At 49.1% G+C, this 25,734-nt stretch overlaps 1 protein-coding gene across 5 annotated transcripts in view; it reads left to right on the forward strand.

The window, feature by feature from the left end:
* SUFU (SUFU negative regulator of hedgehog signaling) overlaps nt 1-25,734 on the forward strand; it is a 507,756-nt gene that overhangs the window by 239,724 nt on the left and 242,298 nt on the right. For 3 of the 5 annotated variants that reach the window (XM_078643658.1, XM_078643659.1, XM_078643660.1), the window contains exon 8: nt 14,154-14,265. In XM_078643658.1, coding sequence (XP_078499784.1) covers nt 14,154-14,265 — 112 coding nt within the window. Of the gene's footprint in view, nt 1-13,183; nt 13,325-14,153; nt 14,266-25,734 lie in introns of all 5 variants that reach the window. The other 2 variants (XM_078643655.1, XM_078643656.1) reach the window with 1 other exon arrangement.

Raw genomic sequence — 25,734 nt, forward strand, 5'->3', positions numbered from 1 at the left:
ACTACTCGAGCTTTTAGTGGTGCCACACGAGAAGCTTCCCCTCAATCCGGGTCTTCTCACTCAGAATCATGTAGAAGTCAGGCATCAAAATCCAAAGGAACTCAGCCTTGTAATTTGGCTCCTGAGGTCATAGTATTTAGTTACCTAAATCTTCCACCAGAATGTATGACCATTCTCAGAGAATCCCTTAAACTCGTTACCAGCAAAGTTTTAAAGATTTGCTTTCTACTGCCGTGGTAAACACATTGACCCGCTTGATGCAACTGTTCAAGACATTGTCTTCTATCTACTGCACTTGCAGACTCCTGGACTAGCATACACTTCAGTTCTCTTGCATTTAGCTGCAGTAGCTGCCTATCTGCAAAACAAACAACAATTATTAATGTTCAAGATACCAGTTATTAAGGCATTCATGAAAGGTCTTAAAAGAGTCATTCTACCCAAGGTTCCCCCTGCACTGGCTTATAATCTCAACATTGTACTTACCAGACTTATGGGTTCACCATTCGAACCCTTGCATAATTGTCCTCTCCAATTCCTATCTTGGAAGGTAGCCTTTTTAGTAGCCATCACTTCTCTTAGATGTGTCAGTAAGCTATAGGCACTTACCTTGACAGGACCTTCCTTCCAGCTATGCAGATAGTGTAGTCCATCGAACCAACCCAAATTTCCTTCCAAAGGTAATTTCTACTTTTTACCTAAATCAGTCAGTTTAATTTCCGTTCTTCTTTCCGCTACCTGATTCAGTTGCAGAAAGAACCCTTCAACCACAAGATGTTAAAAGAGCTTTAATGTACTATATTGGCGGAACTAAGGAGTTACGTAAAACCAAGCAACTATATGGGGTTTTTTGCTCCCTCACATAGGAAAGACCATATACAAATCTGGTGTTTCTTGATGGATAATTAAGTGCATTCAGACATGTTACATCAAAGCTAAAAGAACTCTGCTTACACCTCCTAGAGCACACTCTACCCGCAAGATAGGAGGATCTATGGCTTTCCTGGGCAATATACCAATAGCTGAGATTTGTAAAGCAGCTACATGGTCCACCACACACATTTTCACTCAACATTTCCGTGTGGATGTATTAGCAAGGCAACAGGCAAATGTAGGACAGACAGTCCTACGTACCCTTTTCCAAACAACTGCAACACCCAGAGGTTAGCCACAGCTTTCTGGAGGTTGCCACTTTGCACTCTATGTAGAGCATGCGTTTCTACAGCCACACATGCCATGGAATGGATTGTTACTTACCCTGTAAGCATCTGTTCGTGGCATGTCGTGCTGTAAATTCACGTGCGTCCGCCCTCCTCCCCATACACTTGCGGCAGTTGCAGTACCAATGACACTATTGTATGCATGGTCATCTCTTTACTAACACTCACACTCCATTCACAATCGACTGCAGGAAAACAATCTAACAATTTAGTTGATGCCCATGCGCAATATCACTGAGAGGAGAACTCGCTTTACTTTGTGACTCGAAAGACTTCTTTGAAGATAAACAACTTACACACACACCCCAACCCAACACTAGATGCCAGAAGTATACAGAGCATGTGAATTTACAGCACTGCATACAAGGAACAGATGCTTACAGTGTAAGTAAAATCCTTTCTCTCTTTGTCTAATGGTTCTAAATTTGCTGCTAGTTTAGAGGGGAACATTAAAAGTCTCTTGTCCCACCCATTTTTGTCTTGTTCTGCTTAAGTTTTAGAATGTCATTATAATATTTAAGCAAGTAGGATGTACTGAATCCAGAGTACAGCTACTTATGCAAAAATGGGGGCTTTGGTGGGTTGCCAGATCGCGATAATGAGCACGCCATGTATTCCCGACCAACAAATGCTGGGAGCAACTTTGCAGGTGATTTCTACACTAGAGTGATGGGGAGCAGCAAATTGTCACTGGCAGTAGGCTGTTGCTGAACATTACCAGCTGTGCCATACCAGCCTTGACTTGCACCAGCCAGCCAAACTGGTTTTTGCTATGTGATGATGCTGAACATATTTCTTTCTTGGCAGGGTATGATAGGGAAGTCCTCCAACCCTTTCAGTCAGCTCCAGGTTCTTTGGTGCCTATGCCACAAGGGCAGCTATATGCAGTTGTTGCAGCCAAAAGAAAGAAGGCAATATCAGTCTTGTGATAAACTGGTGTTTTTTTATTTTTATTTAGGTATTTGTTTTTTAATTAAGAAAAATGCATCTGATACAGTAACTCTCACATACTCTTCCCTTTCGTGCCTTAACGGTTGCATCAAAAACATGAATTACCTACAAAGCTAAAATTGCATCGCTTTGAAGTCAAAGTATTCCAGTCTTTGAGAGAGCCTTTACAGCCAGTCGACTTTCATAGCATTGTCTGAAAAATGTATTAGCAAAGGAGCTATACCAATGCAATGTATTGTATCCAGGATTCCCATATTTTAATGACTGACCAGGTATCCCCTCTTTTTATAAGCTTTTTCCCTCTGCAGATATACACCAGTCCATTCTGACACACGGTGAATGCCTTGTTAGGACTGAAGAAGGGCTCTCCAGGCAGGGCCGTAGCAGGCACTAGCTGTTTTCCTGGTGGGTCGGAAAGGTGGGGGCCGGTTTTGGAGCGTGGGACTATTTTTGATACACGGGACAGTTTTGCAGAAGCTGTGTGTTGGACCTAGAGAACCCCAAGTCACATAAGGTAGCTTGGCACTAAGTGAGAAGGCCTAATTCCAAGGAACATGTGCTAAGTTTGCGTCACACCCATCAGTAACTAAACATCCAACCACTCAAAAATAAGGACACTACACCATTGTTAGAAAAATATGAGCTGTTTTATAAATGTTTTCTTTAAATCTCCGTAGATACTTAGCTCTCTTTAGTCACAGTACATAAATTTAACTCTGCATCAAAGAAATCAGCACTAAACAGTGTTTACAGAAGAGAAATCATCACTACTCGATTTACAAGCAAAAGAGTTCAATACAAGGACTCTTAGTGAGTACCAGCTATTCACTATGTGAAATCAGGTAACCTTTGGTTCCCACGAGTGGAGACTACTGTCAAGTCCTCCTATTGTACCAAGGAACAATGGCTATTAACCCCCCGTTTGATTCTTACAAGGGATTCCCTTCACCACTCCTATAACAAAACATTTCTATCCCAGTACACCCTCAGGAAACCTTCTTCAGCATAAATGATGTAGGAGCCTCTGGTGGAAGTCTTAAAGGCTTCTTGAGTTAATTACCCACGTCTTGATTCGAGCAGTAGGGAGGGATCACTCCTCAGGACCCCTGGTCAGTAGTTCCCCGTTCTCTATCTTCCCCCAACACACACTCCTTACTTTCAATGAAGGCCCCTCAGTGGCCACAGTCTCGAATCGCCGGGAGAAGGGAGGACATCGACAGAGGGCTCTGCAGGAAGCTGACTGCCTCTTAGCCTCACCCGCCAGACCAGCCACTCGCTCTCAGGGCTGGCGTCAGGTGAAGAGACTTCGCAAGCTGAGGAGAGCCGATGCGCGCCTCCCGCCCGTTTCCTCTTCCTGAGCCGACTCCGCCTCTCTCACGGACAAGCGGCCTGACTAGGCCTGCGCGGGAGATCAGTGGCTCTACAACTGAGCCCGCTCAGCTCCGACGGTTCTTCTTCCTTCGCTCCGCCCCACTCCAGGTCCGGCGTCCGCTCTGTCACGTTAGTGCCGATCAGGGAAATGCTTTCACTAAGTAAAGCCTCCGTTCACCCTTCGCCGGCCCAGGAAAGAATGAGGTTGCTTCCTCCCCTCGACCACACTACCTGCGGTCACTGCCCCGATCACTCGGTCCCTGTCTTCTCCTCCTGGCGAGCCGCTATTCACAATCAAGCAGCCTGACACACAGGTACGAGGAGGGATTCCGGTTGGAATGTCTGGGGGGGGGGGGGGAAGGCAAATAGATCCTCAGTTCACTTAGGGAGTTGAACGAGGAGGTCACAAGAATCGATTTCCCAGATTTAACCCTTCCTTCTTCTTGGTAATACGCTACCAGAGTCTTACTGAGGGCTTTCCTACTGGGCAATGGACTGAGCTCCTCAGTAATTCAGTCACCTTTGACCATTCCTAACCCTTTCTTCTAGGCTATGGATCTGTCGGGCGCCCGGGGTCTCCAGGAATACCTCGAGGCAGGGTCAAGTCAGTAGCTACAAGGGGAGAGGGGTGGTGAAGCAGTAAGGAGGCGTCCCTGCACTGGGAGAGCAACCCTCTGGATATTCTACCCCCACCTTATACTACAGCCTGTACTCCAGCTGACTCTCTCTGGTAAGACAAAATGGCTGCACTGCAGCTGACCTTTTATAGGTTGGCCTCAGAAGGTCCAGAAGGGACCAGAAGGTTCTGGAAGGCCCCTACTCTAGTCTATGGGTCCTGTCTAGAGGTGACCGTTATGGCAGTTAGAGGCGACCATTTTGTGAGTCCCATACTTTCTAGTCAGGAAAGACACCTAGGCCTCAAGAAAAAGGACCATGAGGGCAAGAACACCTAACCCCTAGGACAACACCGTAAAAATAATCCAGTGGACACAAAAAGTAAAATAAAAAAAAAGAATGAGGGGCAAAAAGGGGACACAAATAAATAATAAATAGGAGGGACTACCCAAAGGCAGACAGGTCTAACACGCGTCCCCCCCAGCTGAAAGTGGGGAGAGCTACCCAACCCCTTGGGAGTCCTCATCACTAAGGCGGAAATACCTAGAGAGACCGTCTGCATTGGCGTGGTCCACTCCAGGCCGATGTTCCACCCGGAAGTCCATTCCCTGTAGGGAGATGGACCATCTCAACAACTTGGGATTTTCCCCCTTCATTTGCATCAGCCAACGAAGGGGTCGGTGGTCAGTCTGAACCAGGAAGTGCGAGCCAACCAGGTATGGCCGCAACTTCTTCAGAGCCCACACCACCGCAAAAGCTTCCCTCTCAATTGCACTCCACTTCTGTTCCCGGGGAAGCAGTCTCCTGGATAGGAAGACTACAGGCTGATCCAGACCCTCTTCATTGAGTTGCGATAACACTGCCCCAATGCCATGTTCTGATGCGTCTGTCTGGACAAGGAACTCCTTGGAGAAGTCTGGGGCCCTCAGGACCGGTGCTGCACACATTGCCTGCTTCAATTTCTCAAAGGCTTGCTGACAAGCCTCTGTCCAGATTACCCGTCGAGGTTGTTTCTTGGATGTGAGCTCTGTGAGGGGCGCTACAATAATGCCATACCCCTTCACAAAGCGACGGTAGTAACCTGTGAGGCCCAGAAAAGCTCGGACCTCAGTCTGGGTCTTGGGGGGTTCCCAGGCCATGATTGCCTCAATCTTTGCCTGGAGGGGCTGCACTGTTCCCCTACCCACCAAGTGGCCTAGGTACACAACCGACCCCTGCCCAATCAGACATTTGCTGGCCTTGATTGTCAAGCCAGCCTGTTTCAGGGCCTGGAGAACTGCTTGCAAATGTTGCAAATGGTCCTCCCAACTGCTGCTGAAGACGGCAATGTCATCCAGGTAAGCAGCGGAGAAACCCTCCATTCCGGAGAGGACCTGGTTCACCAGCCGCTGAAAAGTAGCAGGGGCGTTCTTGAGCCCAAAGGGCATCACACAGAACTGGTAGTGTCCCTCAGGCGTGGAGAAAGCTGACCTTTCTTTTGCTCCATCTGTAAGGGAGATCTGCCAGTACCCTGAAGTGAGGTCAAAGGTACTCAAGTATTGGGCAGCTCCCAGCCGGTCAATCAATTCATCCGCCCTAGGGATCGGATGAGCATCAGTCTTGGTTACTGAGTTCAGTCCCCGGTAATCCACACAGAACCTCAGTTCTGGAGTGGTGCCTGGTGGAGCTGCTTTTGGCACTAGAACCACCGGACTGGACCAGGGGCTACTGGAAGGTTCAATAACTCCTAGCTCCAGCATCTTGGTAACCTCACCGTGGATGCTGGCCTTCACCTTGTCTGGCAGCCGGTAGGTCTTTGACTTCACTGGTGGGCTGTCTCCTGTATCCACATCATGGGTACACAGGTGGGTTCTTCCCGGGACAAGGGAGAACAACGAGGAGTACTGCTCCAATACCTGGCGGCAGTCCTCTCGCTGCTCAGGAGTTAGGGATGGGGAGAGAATCACTCCCTCCACCGACCCATCCTTCTCTTGAGACGAGAAGAGATCAGGGAGAGGCTCGCTTTCTGCTTCCTCGGCACCATCAGTCACCATCATCAAGATGACCTCGGGCCTCTCATGGTGAGGTTTGAGGCGATTGGCATGCAGCACCCGTAGGGGCTGTCGAGGGGTCTTAAGATCCACCAGGTAGGTGGCCTTACCCTTCTTTTCCAACACCTCAAAGGGGCCTGTCCAGCGATCCTGAAGGGCACTAAGCTCTCCAGGTTCCATCACCCACACTTTCTGGCCAGGCTCCAACTCCACCGGGTGAGCGTTGTGGTCGTACCATTCTTTCATTACTGCCTGACTGGCTTCCAAGTTGTCAGAAGCTTGCTTCCACAACTTTGCCATTTGGCTCCGGAAGGCCAGCATGTAGCTCACCACATCCTGAGGAGGCTTTCTGGGAGACTTTTCCCATCCATCCTTCACCAGGCTGAGAGGTCCACGTACAGGGTGCCCGTACAACAGCTCAAAGGGGCTGAAGCCCACTCCCTTCTGCGGCACTTCTCTGTAGGAAAATAGCAAACAGGGCAGGAGGACGTCCCATTTCCTCCGTAGGCTCTCAGGCAGACTTCTTATCATGCCTTTCAAGGTCTTGTTGAACCTCTCTACCAGTCCATTGGACTGGGGGTGGTATGGAGTGGTGAACCGGTAGGTCACTCCACACTCCTTCCACATTGCCCGCATATATGCTGACATGAAGTTGGTCCCCCTGTCGGACACAACTTCCTTGGGGAAACCCACTCGGGTAAAGATCCCCATCAGGGCCCTAGCCACAACAGGTGCAGTGACAGTCCTCAGAGGAATGGCCTCTGGGTACCGCGTGGCGTGATCCACCAGAACCAGGATAAACCTGTGACCAGCTGTAGTTGGTGGATCCAATGGCCCCACAATGTCGATGCCCACCCTTTCAAAGGGGGTGCTAACGACAGGAAGTGGTTCCAGGGGAGCTTTCAGCTTCACCCCTGTCTTCCCACTGGCTTGACAGGATACACATGTCCGACAGTAGGTGTCAGATGCCACTTTCATCTGAGGCCAGTAAAAGTGGGGGACAAGCCGAGCAAAGGTCTTGTCCTGACCTAAGTGTCCTGCCAAGGGTATTTCATGAGCCAATTCTAGAAGAAAGGCTCGGTATCGTTGAGGGACTACCAAGGCCCGGGATGAACCGGGTAAAGGTACTTTGGGTTCACTGTAGAGGAGTCCATCCTCCCAGTAAATATGGTAGTGTCCTGCAACGTTCCCTGCTGCCTGGGCTTCAGCCTGTCGCCTCAGTCCCTCGAGGGTAGGGCACTCCTTCTGGCCCTTACAGAACTCCTCCCTGGTAGGCCCTCCCTCCACATGCCACTCAGCCGGGATGGGTAGGTCCTCCAGGGAGACTACTTCCCCCTCCACGGACTCCTGGCTCACCACCGCAGGTGGCCGATCTGTCACATGGGGCGTGGAAGCTGACGCAGGCTTCTCCTGTCTTCGGGTCTGTCCCTTTTTGGCAGCGGGCTGGGCCATTGTTCCAGGTTCCAACCCGGGCGAACTCCCTCTCCGGGCAGTCGCAGACCTTGTGCTTACACAGGCCCAGTCAGGTGTACCCAGCATCTCTGAATGAGTCCGGTATTCCACCTCTCTCCAAGCATTGTGCTCCATGTCATTCCCCAGCAAGCAATCGACTGGCACGGCAGGGCTTACGGCAACTCGAAGTGAACCTGCAACCCCTTCCCACTCAAAGGGAACCTAGGCCACCGGGTAGTGGCCCATTACAATTTTGTGGCCCTGCCTACCCTCCATCCCACCGGGCCCAGCCACCCCTGTTTTTTCTGGTCAGCCATCGCGGCAGGGTGGAGTACATTGGGAATCACCTGCTCTGGAGACACCAGTTGACTCCTTACCATAGTCATACTGGCTCCTGTATCTCTCAGAGCCTCCCCTCTCTGGCCATTGATGGTGATCCATTGCCCATACTTGGTAGTATTTGGGGGCACCTGGATCTTAGGAACCATCTCCCGATCTCCCAGGGACACTAAGGTGACACCCGCCCACTCACTCCCCTTATCTAAGGGCAACTCCTCCCCGAGCGCTACACTAGCTACTCCCGGGGTTTTTCATCCGGTGGGAGGGGGTGGTCTCTTTGGGCATTTGACATCTCCCTTATAATGTCCAACACCACCACACTCAAAGCAGTGGACAACCCTTGGCTGCTGGGTTTGGCCAGGATGAGGGTTTCTGGGTGGGTTAGCCTTAGGGGTGAATCCTGTTCCCTTTCCCTGGAAACTGGTTTGGGGGCCTTTGGAGAACTCCCGCTTTTTATCTCCCCCCTCTTTCTTCTGAGGGGCGCCCTGTCCGGCCCTTTGGGAATCCCCTCCAGTCCCCTTTGAGGACACCCGGGTACTTGCCCAGATGTCCGCCTCCTCTGCAAGCTTCCGGGGGTTGGTCAGCTTGCTATCCACCAGGTGTTGGCGCAGCTCGGGAAAACATTTCTCGAGTAGATGCTCTTTAAGAAAAAGGTCATATAACCCCTCACAGTCCTTCACCTCGCTGCCCTGTACCCAGCCCTCCAATGCCTTCCTCGCATAGTCCAGGAAATCCACCCAGTTCTGGGTGCTTAACTTGTGGCTCCCCCTGAACTTTTGGCGATACTTCTCCGGGGTTAGCCCAAACTTTTTGATTAACGCTATCTTCATGGTGGGGTAGTGGGTCTGCTCCTCTTGTTCTAGGGCCAATAATGTGTCCCGACCAGTGGGAGGCATATACTTATATAATCCACCCCCCCAGTGTTTCTCCAGGATCCCATGGGCTCTTAGGGAGACCTCATAGGCAGCCAGCCACTTGGCAATGTCATCCCCTTGGCTATAGCTGGCAACTATGTCTTTAGGTAGGTAGGGTCTGGACTCCCTGGTTGGTTCTCTTGTTTCGCTGCCACCATTTGGAGAGTCCTAACTGTAGGGCCTTGAGTTCTAGCTCTCTTAGTCTAAGCTCATGAGCCATCCTCTGTTCCTCCCTCTCCTGTTCTAACCTGGCTAACTCCCACTTCAGCTTCCTTTTTTCCCTCCTGTCTGTTAGTTCAGCTTCAGTCAAGCTTCCTCCGGAGACACTACTGCCCCTCCTTGGGATGGAACAATCCCTCTACCCCTATGACTGCGTCCCGGTCCGTCCCCTCTTCCTCCTCCTCCTTCCCTTCTCCATGTGCTGCCACCCAAGCCCTCAAACTGGTCTGGAGTTCCCCCTTCTTAGCACCACGCTTAAAGAACACTCCCATCTTTTGACAAAAGTCCCTAAGCTGGGCTACAGAATAAGTTTCCAGTTCTTCCAGAGCAAATTCCATTTTGCTGAAGAGCAATGTAGGGACAATCACACAAAAAGAATAGATTCACAAGGGGCAATTTGAAGCTACCTCCACCCACCACCAGGAATGAATTTAGAAAAAACAAAAGTTGTAATTGGGAAGTCTGCCAGGAGAAAACTCCAGGTGTAGGCCTGGGAGGGTATGCTTTGTTACTTCAGAGTAGACTCAAACACAGTTCGTATCCCACCGCTGGACACCAATTATGTTGGACCTAGGGAACCCCAAGTCACATAAGGTAGCTTGGCACTAAGTGAGAAGGCCTAATTCCAAGGAACATGTGATAAGTTTGCGTCACACCCATCAGTATCTAAACATCCAACCACTCAAAAATAAGGACACTACACCTTTGTTAGAAAAATATGAGCTGTTTTATAAAAGTTTTCTTTAAATCTCCGTAGATACTTAGCTCTCTTTAGTCACAGTACATAAATTTAACTCTGCATCAAAGAAATCAGCACTAAACAGTGTTTACAGAAGAGAAATCATCACTACTCGATTTACAAGCAAAAGAGTTCAATACAAGGACTCTTAGTGAGTACCAGCTATTCACTATGTGAAATCAGGTAACCTTTGGTTCCCACGAGTGGAGACTACTGTCAAGTCCTCCTATTGTACCAAGGAACAATGGCTATTAACCCCCCATTTGATTCTTACAAGGGATTCCCTTCACCACTCCTATAACAAAACATTTCTATCCCAGTACACCCTCAGGAAACCTTCTTCAGCATAAATGATGTAGGAGCCTCTGGTGGAAGTCTTAAAGGCTTCTTGAGTTAATTACCCACGTCTTGATTCGAGCAGTAGGGAGGGATCACTCCTCAGGACCCCTGGTCGGTAGTTCCCCGTTCTCTAGCTTCCCCCAACACACACTCCTTACTTTCAATGAAGGCCCCTCAGTGGCCACAGTCTCGAATCGCCGGGAGAAGGGAGGACATCGACAGAGGGCTCTGCAGGAAGCTGACTCACCCGCCAGACCAGCCACTCACTCTCAGGGCTGGCGTCAGGTGAAGAGACTTCGCAAGCTGAGGAGAGCCGATGCGCGCCTCCCGCCCGTTTCCTCTTCCTGAGCCGACTCCGCCTCTCTCACGGACAAGCAGCCCGACTAGGCCTGCGCGGGAGATCAGTGACTCTACAACTGAGCCCGCTCAGCTCCGACGGTTCTTCTTCCTTCGCTCCGCCCCACTCCAGGTCCGGCGTCCGCTCTGTCATGTTCGCGCCGATCAGGGAAATGCTTTCACTAAGTAAAGCCTCCGTTCACCCTTCGCCGGCCCAGGAAAGAATGAGGTTGCTTCCTCCCCTCGACCACACTACCTGCGGTCACTGCCCCGATCACTCGGTCCCTGTCTTCTCCTCCTGGCGAGCCGCTATTCACAATCCAGCAGCCTGACACCACAGGTACGAGGAGGGATTCCGGTTGGAATGTCTAGGGGGGGGGGGGGGAAGGCAAATAGATCCTCAGTTCACTTAGGGAGTTGAACGAGGAGGTCACAAGAATCGATTTCCCAGATTTAACCCTTCCTTCTTCTTGGTAATACGCTACCAGAGTCTTACTGAGGGCTTTCCTACTGGGCAATGGACTGAGCTCCTCAGTAATTCAGTCACCCTTGACCATTCCTAACTCTTTCTTCTAGGCTATGGATCTGTCAGGCGCCCAGGGTCTCCAGGAATACCTCGAGGCAGGGTCAAGTCAGTAACTACAAGGGGAGAGGGGTGGTGAAGCAGTAAGGAGGCGTCCCTGCACTGGGAGAGCAACCCTCTGGATATCCTACCCCCACCTTATACTACAGCCTGTACTCCAGCTGACTCTCTCTGGTAAGACAAAATGGCTGCACTGCAGCTGACCTTTTATAGGTTGGCCTCAGAAGGTCCAGAAGGGACCAGAAGGTTCTGGAAGGCCCCTATTCTAGTCTATGGGTCCTGTCTAGAGGTGACCGTTATGGCAGTTAGAGGCGACCATTTTGTGAGTCCCATACTTTCTAGTCAGGAAAGACACCTAGGCCTCAAGAAAAAGGACCATGAGGGGCAAGAACACCTAACCCCTAGGACAACACCGTAAAAATAATCCAGTGGACACAAAAAGTAAAAACAAAAAAAAAAAGGATGAGGGGCAAAAAGGGGACAAAAATAAATAATAAATAAGAGGGACTACCCAAAGGCAGACAGGTCTAACACTGTGTTTTCCATAAGCGCAACAACCCCCCCACGACCGGTCCAGCTCAATTGCCAGGGATGGTTTCCGTTCCCAGTCCAGCCTTCAGGATCAGACTATCTCTATGGTCTAACACCAAAGCAACGTTTACATAGATTATATGTTTCCTGTGGGCAGTTTTTGTTCACCCCAGTATTTTGGGGGAATCGCCAGAGTGCATGAAGGAAGATTCCCCTTCTTTCTGCTGTTTTTGACAATAGACCATGGGGATTCTACGCACATCATACAGCAATGATTGTAAAAAGTACACTGAAGCTCTTTTACCTGCATTAGCCTAAACGTCATATTGCCACCTCTCTGGAGTACATTTGGGCATGTGTGGGACTTGGGCTCACTGATATTTAGAGAGAAAGAGTTGGTAGACTTGTCAGTGAGGCATACACTGAAAAAGTCTGGAGCTCCTACATATTCACCAGCCACCACAAGCGTCTTGCCAATGCCAGCAAGGTGGTAGGTTCTACGCTCCTGACTGGGTGCAATACTGCCAGTAGTTGTGTAGATGTTGATGCCCCTAGGGACAAATTGGAAGGGAGAGCTAGAAAAGTTGAAAAAGAATATGATGTCATTACTGTCTGCAGAGTGTGAGAACCTATGTCCTTAAACTTTGGGGACTTCCACCAAGAGGTTTTGCTCTTGTAAGGTGACTGAAGTGTCCGTTCAAAGACACTTTCCAGTTGAGATCTTCTAAGCAGCCTGTAAGCTTGGACTTTGGGAAAGTACTGTATGTGGAAGGAGGGCAGGAGAGAGATTACATATTCTAAACAGTTGCACATGTGCACTGGCGTCTTTGGGTCAAGTGGCAGTTGAGAGGTTAAAATTCTTTCCCATGCAGTGAAGGACACATCAGTTTTGTGAAAAAAGGCCACTTGATGTCTTATTGCACATACATTAGTAAGGTGAATAACTGTTTTTGATAAAATCCTTGCCAGGGGTGGACGGTTTTATAAAAGAATAATAGAGTTGTCTCTTACTTACTCAACATAGCTGGCAGTGGAGCACTCCAATTATTGAGCATGTCGGTTTCTAAGCAGGGCATGGTTGCAAAATTACTGTGCCCAGCTGCTTCACTTTCTACTTAGTTATTTTGCATTCTCTAGAATAGAACAGGGTCTTTAAGAGGGTTAAGGATTTGCTATTTCATGACCTAACGGTTTATTTCTCTCAGTTCATTCTGACTATTCATTATGTGGAAACACTGTTGCACTCCTAAAGGCCCTTGTGCATGTACTCTTGGAACATCATCATTCATTGTACTTTCAGGCCTAGAAAATCATGCCTAGGATCAGGTTATCTGTCATTTCACAGGGGTCGGGCTCTGCTTGTTCTTGAGCTAAGCCAAGACTCTCATTTAAAAAAACCTCCGGAAACGTGTTCACGAAATCTGTGTTCATGCGGCTTCAAAAGGAGATTTGGGGCATCTATGGGCTTTCCTATAGTCTGTTGAGGTAGTGTTTGCTAGAACTCACTTCAAATATAACTGGTCCCTTTTCTTTCTTCTATACAGGAATGCATAGTTGCTGTCTGAAACTTAGAGCAGGAAGCCAGAATATTGAGAAAAGGTCAGGCTCTCAGCATAAATCTAGAGTTTGCAATCCACTTGCTCCAGGGAATGAATCTTGGTCTTCTGGTGGGATGAAGGAGATCTGTAAGTTCAAGCTATTTAGATATAATATCAATTTATTTTTTTGTCACTACCCACTGATACGCATTGTTTTGGGTGCTTTTGAGTGCCCAAAACAAATTATGATACAGTAGATAGAAGGCTACATACAAAACGCAATCCTCAAGGCCTATGTCTTTGGGATATATATATATATATATATATATATATTTTGTTTAAGGTGAACAAAGTGGTTTGCTTTAACTAGCAATTAAACACTGAAAGTAAATAATACACCCATAACATCCATAAAGAGCTTTTATTGATGTAGAAAATTGTTAATATGTTCAGTAAAGAACATTGTTTGGACTTTTTGTTAATGGCACGTTTTACACCTCAAAACACTGAAACTGTTTTTCCTGGTTCTAAATATTTGCAGCAGTCACTCAGAGCACAGTACCTCACATACATCAACGAGGGTATTTTAATGCAAAATATCTTTTGCCAGTAGTGGTAAATACCTTGTGTGATTTCAGCTGCAGGCTTAGATAAGTGCAACATAACATTCGTTTAGGCAAGATTCCGGAAGTGCATAATGGAAATTTCAGACATTACTTAATTTTGATTAAATATTGAGAGCCTGAAGCCTTGGAATGGAACGAACAACAAATGTATGACTTTCTCGTTCATAATTTATTGTAAATTGAAGTGAGCACTCAAAACAACATGAGTAGTTGCACGTTTTAAAATGTCAGGTAAAGTTTAAAAACAGAAAGTTCAAATCTGGCTGTTCCCATGCTCGATGTTAAATTAACTGTTTAAAGCTTTTGTACCGTGTAAAGAACGTGAATAATTCATTATTTTCATCCCTTAGATACAGAGCAAATAAGAGAGACCCTACGACGAGGCCTTGAGATAAATACCAAACCTGTTCTACCTCCAATAACTGGCCAAAGACCGAATGGAATGAACCATGATCGAGTACCGTGAGTCTCAATCAGCTCTTCAAATGTCAAAGAATGGTCTTCGTCCTTTAGTTTATTTTGATGCATGGCATTTGCAAGGTGTTGTTTGCCTTCTCTCTTAAAATTTGATTGCATGCTTGCTTGTGGAAGGTGTTTGCACAGTTGTAATTATTGGAAATAGTGTAAAATGTTAATCAAGTAATGTAGGTATGAACAGAGCTCCATGGTAGTTGAATAGATTACTTGGTACTGGAGTTCATATGGCAGGAATATTTTTGTGTATTTATAGTCCACAACTTGCTATTTTCACTGTTGCTTTTTGGCCTTACAGCACAACTAATTCATCTGCATCAATATGATTTTTTAGGTTTCGGCAACGAGAACTATTGTCGCCGAGTAAGCTCGCAAGGGAGTACAAAGCGGTGCACGAGCCGACCAGGGTCTGTGGACGCGCAAACACAAAGGCAGGCAGGCAGGCACACACCAGACACACACAGACAGACGCACACACACACACACACGCACACGCACACACACACTCCCTCTCTGCCGCCCCCCCCCCTCTCTACCCCCACTCACCGGGCTCTTTCCTTCCGCAGCGGGTCAGTCACGGCAGCAGGCAGGCTCGGTGTCTTCTCCGGCGATCTTCAGCTGATGTGCACGCTCACGCTGCGTCTCCTGCGCGCCCACCACGCTGTTTCGCGCCCGTTGATCCTCAGCTTGTGATTACTACTCCTTCTAACCCGGATTCTAAATTACTATTTCTTGGTTCTCTAACTCCACTCTGTTGATTCGTAACAAACTGATATTCAGCACATTTCACAGTCTCGCTTTTGCTTCTCATAAATACAATAAGATTATTTTAAGCAATGTCTACCCTTCTTTTGGTTCTGTGCCTATTATGCTTCGGACTATAGAGTTTTAGAAAGTGTGGTGAAAGATTCCATGATATCAGTGGTGTGCACAGTGCAGAGTGAGTGTGCAGAGTAGTGAGTGTGCAGAGTAGTGAGTGTGCAGAGTAGTGAGTGCAGAGTAGTGAGTGCAGAGTAGTGAGTGCAGAGTAGTGAGTGCGCAGAGTAGTGAGTGCGCAGAGTAGTGAGTGCGCAGAGTAGTGAGTGCGCAGAGTAGTGAGTGCGCAGAGTAGTGAGTGCGCAGAGTAGTGAGTGCGCAGAGTAGTGAGTGCGCAGAGTAGTGAGTGCGCAGAGTAGTGAGTGCGCAGAGTAGTGAGTGCGCAGAGTAGTGAGTGCGCAGAGTAGTGAGTAGTGAGTGCAGAGTAGTGAGTGCAGAGTAGTGAGTGCAGAGTAGTGAGTGCAGAGTAGTGAGTGCAGAGTAGTGAGTAGTGAGTTCAGAGTGCAGTGTGCAGAGTAGTGAGTGCAGAGTAGTGAGTGCAGAGTAGTGAGTGCAGAGTGCAGAGTAGTGAGTGCAGGTATGTGCAGTGCAGTGCAGGTGAGTGCAGTGCAGTGCAGGTGAGTGCAGTGCAGTGCAGGTGAGTGCAGTGCAGGTGAGTGCAGTGCAGTGCAGGTGAGTGCAGTGCAGTGCAGGTGAGTGCAGTGCAGTGCAGGTGAGTGCAGTGCAGGTGAGTGCAGTGCAGTGCAGGTGAGTGCAGTGCAGGTGAGTGCAGTGGAGTGCAGGTGAGTGCAGTGGAGTGCAGGTGAGTGCAGTGGAGTGCAGGTGAGTGCAGTGGAGTGCAGGTGAGTGCAGTGCAGTGCAGGTGAGTGCAGTGCAGGTCAGAGCAGTGCAGTGCAGTGCAGGTGAGTGGAGTGCAGGTGAGTGGAGTGCAGGTGAGTGGAGTGCAGGTGAGTGGAGTGCAGGTGAGTGGAGTGCAGGTGAGTGGAGTGCAGGTGAGTGGAGTGCAGGTGAGTGGAGTGCAGGTGAGTGGAGTGCAGGTGAGTGGAGTGCAGGTGAGTGGAGTGCAGGTGAGTGGAGTGCAGGTGAGTGGAGTGCAGGTGAGTGGAGTGCAGGTGAGTGGAGTGCAGGTGAGTGCAGTGCAGTGCAGGTGAGTGCAGTGCAGGTCAGTGCAGGTGAGTGCAGTGCAGGTCAGTGCAGTGCAGGTCAGTGCAGTGCAGTGCAGGTGAGTGCAGTGCAGTGCAGGTGAGTGCAGTGCAGTGCAGGTGAGTGCAGTGCAGGTGAGTGCAGTGCAGGTGAGTGCAGTGCAGTGCAGGTGAGTGCAGTGCAGTGCAGGTGAGTGCAGTGCAGTGCAGTGCAGGTGAGTGCAGTGCAGTGCAGGTGAGTGCAGTGCAGTGCAGTGCAGGTGAGTGCAGTGCAGTGCAGGTGAGTGCAGTGCAGGTGAGTGCAGTGCAGGTGAGTGCAGTGCAGTGCAGGTGAGTGCAGGTCAGTGCAGTGCAGGTGAGTGCAGTGCAGTGCAGTGCAGGTGAGTGCAGTGCAGGTGAGTGCAGGTGAGTGCAGTGCAGTGCAGTGCAGGTGAGTGCAGTGCAGTGCAGTGCAGGTGAGTGCAGTGCAGTGCAGGTGAGTGCAGTGCAGGTGAGTGCAGTGCAGGTGAGTGCAGTGCAGGTGAGTGCAGTGCAGGTGAGTGCAGTGCAGGTGAGTGCAGTGCAGGTGAGTGCAGTGCAGGTGAGTGCAGTGCAGGTGGGTGCAGTGCAGTGCAGGTGAGTGCAGTGCAGGTGAGTGCAGTGCAGGTGAGTGCAGTGCAGGTGAGTGTAGTGCAGTGCAGGTGAGTGTAGTGCAGTGCAGGTGAGTGTAGTGCAGTGCAGGTGAGTGCAGTGCAGGTGAGTGCAGTGCAGGTGAGTGCAGTGCAGGTGAGTGCAGTGCAGTGCAGGTGAGTGCAGTGCAGGTGAGTGCAGTGCAGGTGAGTGCAGTGCAGTGTAGGTGAGTGCAGTGCAGTGTAGGTGAGTGCAGTGCAGTGTAGGTGAGTGCAGTGCAAGTGAGTGCAGTGCAGTGTAGGTGAGTGCAGTGCAAGTGAGTGCAGTGCAGTGTAGGTGAGTGCAGTGCAAGTGAGTGCAGTGCAGGTGAGTGTAGTGCAAGTGAGTGCAGGTGAGTGCAGTGCAGTGCAGTGCAGGTGAGTGCAGTGCAGGTGAGTGCAGTGCAGGTGAGTGCAATTGAGTGCAGTGCAGGTGAGTGCAGTTGAGTGCAGTTGAGTGCAGTTGAGTGCAGTGCAGGTGAGTGCAGGTGAGTGCAGTGCAGTGCTGGTGAGTGCAGTGCAGGTGAGTGCAGGTGAGTGCAGTGCAGTGCTGGTGAGTGCAGTGCAGGTGAGTGCAGTTGAGTGCAGAGTGGTGTGTATTGACAATGTAAATGACAATGCCATTTATTTATGATTTAAAGAAAAAAAATGTCATGAGCAATGCCAATAGCTCTACCTTTAATGATGCCGAGACCATTGCATTGTAAATGCTTGTTTTTTTAACCGATTAAACATTAAAAATAAGTTGAGATGTGGAAAGCATAGACTTGTTTTTAGCAGGGCGTTAGTTTTTTTTAAAATCTGACTGCCTCATTTATCCTAATATTGGCATCACAGTTTTATCTTCAACAGATCAATATTTGTTTCTGGTTTAGATGCACTCTGACACTGTTTACAAGATGTGAATCTAAATCAGGCTTTTGGATTTTTAGACTTTAAACCATCAGATAACTAGCATTTCTGCTGGATTTCGGGGCAAACATAAACTCAGTCAGAAACTCAGTCAGAATGATCTCTTGTAGCCTCATTGACTATTCCCTCAGATTTTAATTTCCCTCCTTTTCTGCTTTTGCCACTAATGTGAAATTGTTTATTTTTCAAAATGGGACTGAAATGTATGTCAGGGCGTTAATACAAAAATAATGAATCGACGAGCCATCCATTTCGTCCATGACTCAGTTTTCCTGTTCAGTCACTCCTTTTTCCAATGTATCATCCAGATGCTTGGAAAGTTGCTTCCATACCAAGCAAACAATTCTAGCAAAGTTTTTTATCAACTTCAGTCATTTGTTGAGGGGATCTTTTTTTTATAATCTATATAAATATTTCTTTACATTTTTAATTTATATTGATTTATATTGACCAGCCAACAGCTATACAGTATTAGTACATAATCAGTACACTTCCAGGAGACCACCGCTGTGTCAAAATTGGTAAACAATGCAATGCATAACATGTAACAGCTCCCCCACCCCCCTCTCTCCCCTTTCACCGGCAGCACTCCAGTCCAAATCGCAGTTCAGGAGAAAGATAAAAGTAGTTTGCGAAAGACAAACACACGGGTACAAGTTTCATGATGGTCTTCCCGTAGTCACCACTCCGTCCTACCAACCCCCCCTCCTCTCTGCAACAAGCCCTCTAGGTAGTAGTAGGAGATCCATTTACCCCAAATTTTGGGTAATTTTCTGGGGCGCAGCCCCTGGTGAGGTACGTCACCCTCTCGGCAAGCATGTACATGTCAATGGCAGTTCGCCATTCTTGGGCTGTAGGGTTTTCCGCTGACCACCAGCGGCGGTCAATATCCCCTTTGGCTACCACCAAAGCCTGGTTACAGAATAATAGCTGGGCTCATGGCAGATCGATGTCACACGGGATTCCCAGAAAAATAAACGTAGGGTCCATAGGTAGGGGAGCGCCAATTACCTCAGACAATTCCCTTATGATATTTACCAGTACCGTTGAATTCTGGGACAGCTCCAGACAGTGTGTAAGAAGGAGCCTTCTATAGTAGCACAACATAGACCGTAGGGATCAGGCGCTCTCCCCATGGCGTAAAGATGCCTTCTATCATATTAAGCTCTGTGCAGGATTTTAAATTGGATCAGCTGGAGCCGTGCCTTTATTGCTAATTAGAAGGGATGCATCAAGGTGGCTTCCCAGTATTTATCTTCTAGTTCTACTACATCTCTTTCCCACTTTCCCCTTAGGCCTTTCAATTTGTCAGGTTTGCTATTAAGGAGAATTCGGTACATGGAGGAGAATATCACCTTCCCCAGGGCCTCTGTGAGAAGCCGTCCCTCAAGTGGTTCAAATTCCAGGATTCCCTCTCCAGGCAGCCCCATAACTGACCATGCATGACTGAGCTGTACCTATTTTAAAAATTGAGAGTTGGGCAGTGTTGTATTCACGCTTCAGTGAGCCAAATGTCATAAGGTCGCCCCTTTCCAGCAGGTCTCCTATCTTTGTAATCTTGATCAATTCCCATGGTCTAAAGCCCTTTAATTTACCAATCTTGACCATCAATGTCCCCTCCCATAGTGGTGTTTCCCTGCTGGGATTGCCAATCCATTCCATGGCTTTCGTGGCTCTGGGCCAACTTTCGACTGCCACTCTAGTGGGGGGAAGTAGGTTCGAAGTTCCTCGCTCCCCCATACAAGTAGTTTAGATGGTTTCGATGGGTCCAGTGGTAGCTTTCTAGGCTAAAGGTGGAGTGTTTGTGGGGGCATGAATCCAGTCATTAATGATGATTAGATGAGAGGCCCAGTAATATCCTTGGCTGTCAGGTAGAGCAATGCCGCCATTATAGGTATTGCGCTGGAGTGTGGTCAGAGCAATCCTGGGGTGTTTACCACCCCATAAGAAGGTGTGGAGGTCTCCCTTTATTCTCATGAAGAGAGCGGGGAGGATAAGGAAATAAGAGTGGTGGAGGGCATATAACAGCTTGGGCAGCACTCTCATTTTGATCATTGCGGCTCTCCCCAACAATGTAAGGCGAATTCAGCTGTGGCTAGGGGGTGAGCGCGGCGCTTCCGTGCTCATGAAGGAACCACGCCGTCATGAGTTACGAGCGGCGTGTGCTCATGATGGCGTGGTTCCGTCATGACCACGCCCGCTCACTAATTCACCCTCTCAGGCGGGGAATTAGCACCGCGTGGGTGGAGCGGCAGCAGCATGACGGAACCACGCCGTCATGAGCACACGCCGCGCGTGGCTCATGACGGCGTGGTTCCGTCATGAGCACGCAAGGGGTTAATGTCCTCTCTACAAATGCAGATGATCCTCCCCAGGTTGCATTCATGGCAAGTCTTCTCGTGAAGAGTCCGAAATACTCCAAGGTATTTGAATCCCAGAGTGGTACTAATCAACCGATGAGGGAGAGGAAGGACTAAATTGACGCCCTGTGGGACAGGAGGGACTTGCTCCATTTCACTCAGTATCCTGAATTCCGCCCATATTCATCCAGGGTTTTGAATAGTAGGGGGAAATTTTTCCCCTCCCGTCTGAGCCTTTCTATGCGATACGCAAAACCCCTGGATCCCAGGATGGTCATGGATTTTGCATGCCAGGGTTTATATTACTAAGGCAAAGAGTAGGGGAGAGAGGGGCCATCCCTGTCTCGTCCCTCGGCCTATTGCCCACTTCACTCCGTGGAGATCACCCCATTAACTCTCACGGATGCCCTTGATTCGTGGGATAGTAGCTTGACCCATTTCCGGAACTTGAGCTAAAGCCAAATTTTGTTGTGTTGAGTTCCAGGAAGGCCCATTACATGGCAACAAACGTCTTTTTGGCGTCTAGTTCTAGAATGGCTTGTGGCTCTAAACACCCACTCGCCTCATTAAGCCAGTTGTGGCCCCTTCTCATATTGTGTCAAGCCGATCTGTCACTCTTAAAGCCCGATTGATTTGTGTGGATAAGTGGTGTTATAGTGTTTATTAATGTGGTGGCTAGGATTGTCGCAAGTATTTTGATTTCGGTATTCAAAAGCGAGATTGGGCGGTACGTGCCACTTTGATCTCTGGGTTTGACAGCCTTGTGAAGGACAGCTATGGTTGCTCCCTCCTGTCAGCCTCTAGGAACATATCAAGGATTCTGGGGTCACAGGAGACCCACATATCTCTTGTAAAACTCTGATGATATCCCGTTGAGCCCCGGGGTTTTATTAGAATGGAGGCAGGCTATCGCACTTTGGACCTCCATCAGGTTTATATCTGCCTCTATTGCATTACAGGCCTCAGTATCTAGCTGTGGCGCGGCAATGGACTTTAGATAAGCAGTTATCTGGTACTCAGAGTGCAGCTGTCTTGTCTAGCCTTGTAGAGGTTCCTGTAATAGTGTGCAAACGTTTTGACGATTTCCGCATCTGATTCTACCACTTCCCCACTCTCCGAACACCCAATGCACCCACCGGCACTCAAACTCCTTCTTTGCAACCTTGCCAGTAGTCTACCTGCCTTCTCCCCAGCGTTGTATAGTTAATGTAGTGTTGCATGGATCTGTGCTTTTGCATTCCTGTGCGCCAGACTGCGGTACTCTTCCCTAAGGAGTGCTAGTTGCCAGAGAACAGTGAGATCCGGGTCAGAGTCTAGTCCACCCTCCAACTCTTATACCTGGGACTCCAGAGATTCCAGTGCACCATATTCACGGCATTGGAGGATACTGTGCCCTCATTCTCTGTGAAGTGGAGCTCTGTGTCCACTCTGAGGCCAGTCGCCACCTTCCTGTCTTTTAGATCCCAGGCATTCAATTTCCAGGACGTGCCCTGCCTCCCCCCCTTCTCCCCCCATACGCACTATCAGGGTAGAGTGGTCCAACAGACCCCAGGCCAAATAAGAAGCCTCCCATACCTCCTGCACCTCCCCCTGTGGTGCTTGGATATAATCCAGGTGGGAGAAAAAATTGTGGGTTCCCTAGAAATAATAATACCCTGTCGTATGGGTGGGCCCGTCGCCAGAGGTCTGTCAGGCCCATGGCAGTTACAAAGTTGGCCAGAGGGGTTGATTGGGGACTCTGCATGGTAGACCCCCCCTAACCTATCCTGGGTAGGGACTATGACATCATTGAAGTCCCCACCTATTAGATGAAGGGAGGAACCTGCTTCCAGGAGAATGTCTGAGATTTCCATTAGTGTGTGAGCCTTGAGTCTGGGGGCGCATATGCACTAATCAGCGTTACATCTCGGAGACCCCATAAACTCCTCACCCTGATGTACCTGTCTTGTGGGTCAATCCATAGTTTAATGACAGTGAAGGGGGAGTCATTGCAGAGTATAATGGCAACTTCCCTTTTATCCAGACATGTAGCCCGCATAAGCAATCATATGGTGTTCCCCCCTGTTTAGAAACTTGCTGTGTGTGCCTTTGAGGTGGGTTTCTTTTAAAAATACTACAGAGGGTTGGAGCCTCTTTATATATTGTGTGACTAGCCCTCTCTTAATCTTGTCCCCCAGACTGTTTACGTTCCATGATAGAGCCTTCCTTTAATGCTTTAGTGTGCTCCTAAAGCGGCTATCCCGGAAGAGGGGGAGGGGGGGAAGAAACCTCCAGGTAGTGCCAGCTCATTGTGTCCAGGCCCCAGATGAGTTATCAAGTGCCCCTAGGACGTCGCTGGTGGATTAGGGGTTGCTAGCTCGTGCAAGTTCCGATCCTTTTTTCCTCAAGTCCCGCAATGGCTGTTCCCAGGAAATGTGGCACCTCGGACTCCAGTTCGTGACCAGTAGAAAGTGCAGCATCCAGCTCTGCTGCGCTACTCCGTCCTTCTTCACACTGCCGGTTTCCTCGGACTTAGAAGAGGCAGACAGTCGACCCAGGCCACCCCAAGTCAGGGCCATCGTCGAGCTGCCCGCCACGATCTCCTGCTCTTGAGCCGACGTCTAGTCTGAGGCCTTCCCCCTTCTGTCGCATAAGAACGGGAGCTCCTGTTTGCCCCCTGGCTGCACCTTTGGGTAGGACATTCCTCAATCCAGTGCCAAGCCTCTTCAGGTGTGAGGAAGAAGTGAGATTTTACCTGGAAAAGGATTTGGAGTTTGGCTGGTAACATAAGCATGTATGTTCGCTGCATCCTCTCAGTTTGGCCATTACTTCATTAAAGGACCACCTCTGTTTGTGTACATCTCTACTACAGTCTGAAAATTAGAGTTCTTGTACCTCATATCAGTGAGTTTGAGACCCTCAACCAAAATCCTGTCTCTACCCCAATAATTCAGAAATCGAGCAGTGATCGTTCCGGACATTGCCAAGGGGGCGGAGGCCTGCCCGGGGACTAGTGAGCCCTTCCTTTAACATAGCAGGAGGAGAACTTGTCTTGCAAGATGAGAGAGAGTGCATACGTTCATCAAGGACTTTTGCTGCATCCGTGCCTTCAGCTCCCTCCGGGAATCCTACAAAGCGATGATTGTTTGGACGGTCCCGGTTTTCTGAGTCTTCTAACCGCCATAATATGTCCTTTGTGGTGGACCGGGCTTCCATGACTTCCCTTTGCAGAGTGGGAGCAGTGTCTTCGAGTTCTGATATATGTGACTCTGCTGTAGTGACTCGCTCTGCCACATTGCGGTGGTCCTGGCATAGTAGCATGACTTCAGACCGTACTTCACCCACACTCTCCTCCAGGGCTTTCCGGGATGACTATGAACAAGAGGAGGGCTGCATTGTCGGTCAATGGCTATGCCTCTGCCAGTGGGGGAGCGGGGTATCCACCACTCTTGCAAAAAGGTTGATTTGTCCCTGTTTTGAGGGCTTAGGGTCTTTATCTTTGGCCATCTCTTTAGTGATAGTGAGCTGTTGGACTAAGGCCACCAACTCGCAGGAAGTGGGTGTGCGTTCCACCATCTCCCCGTCAGCAAGGCAGTCTAGATGATCCCTGTGGTAGTATGATCAGGGCACAGCCCTGCCGCCCCAGAGTTCAGTGTCGCCCCACTCCAGGGCCTGGGGGGGACACTACTCACTAACCAGGGTCCTGGAGCCATAGGTGACGGAAGAGAGGCAGGGCAAGTCCAGCGTATCCCGACCAGCAGGGTCCACAGGAGTCAGACCGGGCCCCCAATGCCCAGGCAAGCCGCACCGACCTAATGCCAGCCGCCTCCGCCTGGTGCCTGCACCTGTGCCTCAATTTATCTGGGCAGCGCACTCCACCTCCCCGTGTTGGCCTCCTCACCTTTTCTTACGGCAGGGTTACCTACTTTGCCAGATGCTAGGCATCTCTCCAGGCAGGTTGCCCACCCCCACGGCTCCTCCAATTTCCTCCACCGTCTGTTCTCGGACGCGCCACAGCTACAGGCCACCCCTCCACTCTGGTCTGGTCTATGCCCTGCAGGCCAGCTCCTCAGGGGGAATGCCGTCATCGGGCAGAGTAGGGCCATGATAGGGCTGCACCCCCACTCCCTGGGTCCTGCCATCTGGGACAGTGATGAACAGTCACAGCGGTTTTCCGTCACATCAGTCCGCCGCCATATCATTAGTGGGCCTCAGCTGTCCGTGGATAGCACAGTGTCTCACAGCAGCGATCCACCATGCATCCATAGTAAACTGCCAGCATTTGCATGGGTTTGGTACATTCGGGCACAGGATTATTATAGGCTATCCCGGGCCTGGCTGGAGCTCCTCACCGATGCGTCTAGCCCAATATCCTGTTGGTAATACCACCTCTGGAGTTACTCTTGAGCACTTTTCAAGTTACCTGAGCATTGAATTAGTGGTAACTTTAGTGCTTGATGATAATTAAATGCTAGCGGACCACAAAGAGGTAGGTGCACTGGTTTACCTCTCTGCAGCATTTTAGACCATAGGCAATTCCCTACTTCTTGCCATAGCTATATTATTTGGGCATAAAGATAGCATCATTAAGTTAACAAAAATAATCTCAACACATCAGCAAGCAGTTATTTTTCAGACTGCTAATTTTTCAGCAAACACTGTCAAGTAGGAATCCCACAATGTTCTATACTATCACTCCCTTATTTAACCAGTATGTGGACTCTCTAACTTACGTGTTGCAAAACATAGGTGTTTATTTTTATGTAAATCTTACTTAGGGCCAATTCAAGATGCGACAAATCTTTTAGCCACATTATCAATGTCTCTGAAACAGTTTTAGCCGTAGTTGGATGGCCACCATTTTCTTTTTTTAACTGAACCCTTCAAAGACTGAAGAAATAATCTCCAGGAATTGGATGTTTGGCTTCAGATACACAGGCGCAGCATACTCCTGCCATTTAGTGTTGGGCTCTGGCATTTGCAAGTTGTTTTTCTTTGTAGAAAGTTCTTGAGGTTCGAGATGCTGTGTGACTCATCCACATGTTTGATAGTTTTTTCCAGCTATCGGATTTGGACGTGCACCGAGTAGGCTCTGAGTGTTGGGAGCCTCCCCACCCTTTTGTCGGATCCTTTCAGCATCCCTTTTTAAAAATATGTTCTTAGCATTTACAATCACATCAGTGAAACACATCGAGGCCTCGTTTCTGAGTCACAGCTAAGCAGCGCCTTGGCCTATCGACGTTCGGGGGCCTAAGACACTCGTCCTTTTGGGGCTTGGCGTCACCTTCCAGAATCAGCATAGGTTACTGTTTTGATATTGTCCTTTAGGGCACACCAAGTACCCATGGACGGATTACCATCAGGTGTGCAATCTCTGCTTGTCACCTGACAACCACGGCATAAGTTGCCTGATGTGGTTAGCTTTCAGAAATGAAGAAAAAACTTTGTCGTAGGGCATGTTTGTGGGCACATCTTGGGTACACTAAACATCTTCGGTGAGGAAGAATGAGCCACCTACGGCACCCACAAGGTAATGGAACAAGGACCATTGGAACGTACCCTGGCATAAGGACCACTAAGCCCGCAGCACAGCAGTTCAGA

This window comes from Lissotriton helveticus, chromosome 5_1, assembly GCF_964261635.1.
Source record: "Lissotriton helveticus chromosome 5_1, aLisHel1.1, whole genome shotgun sequence".
In the NCBI taxonomy this organism is placed as follows: Eukaryota; Metazoa; Chordata; class Amphibia; order Caudata; family Salamandridae; genus Lissotriton; species Lissotriton helveticus.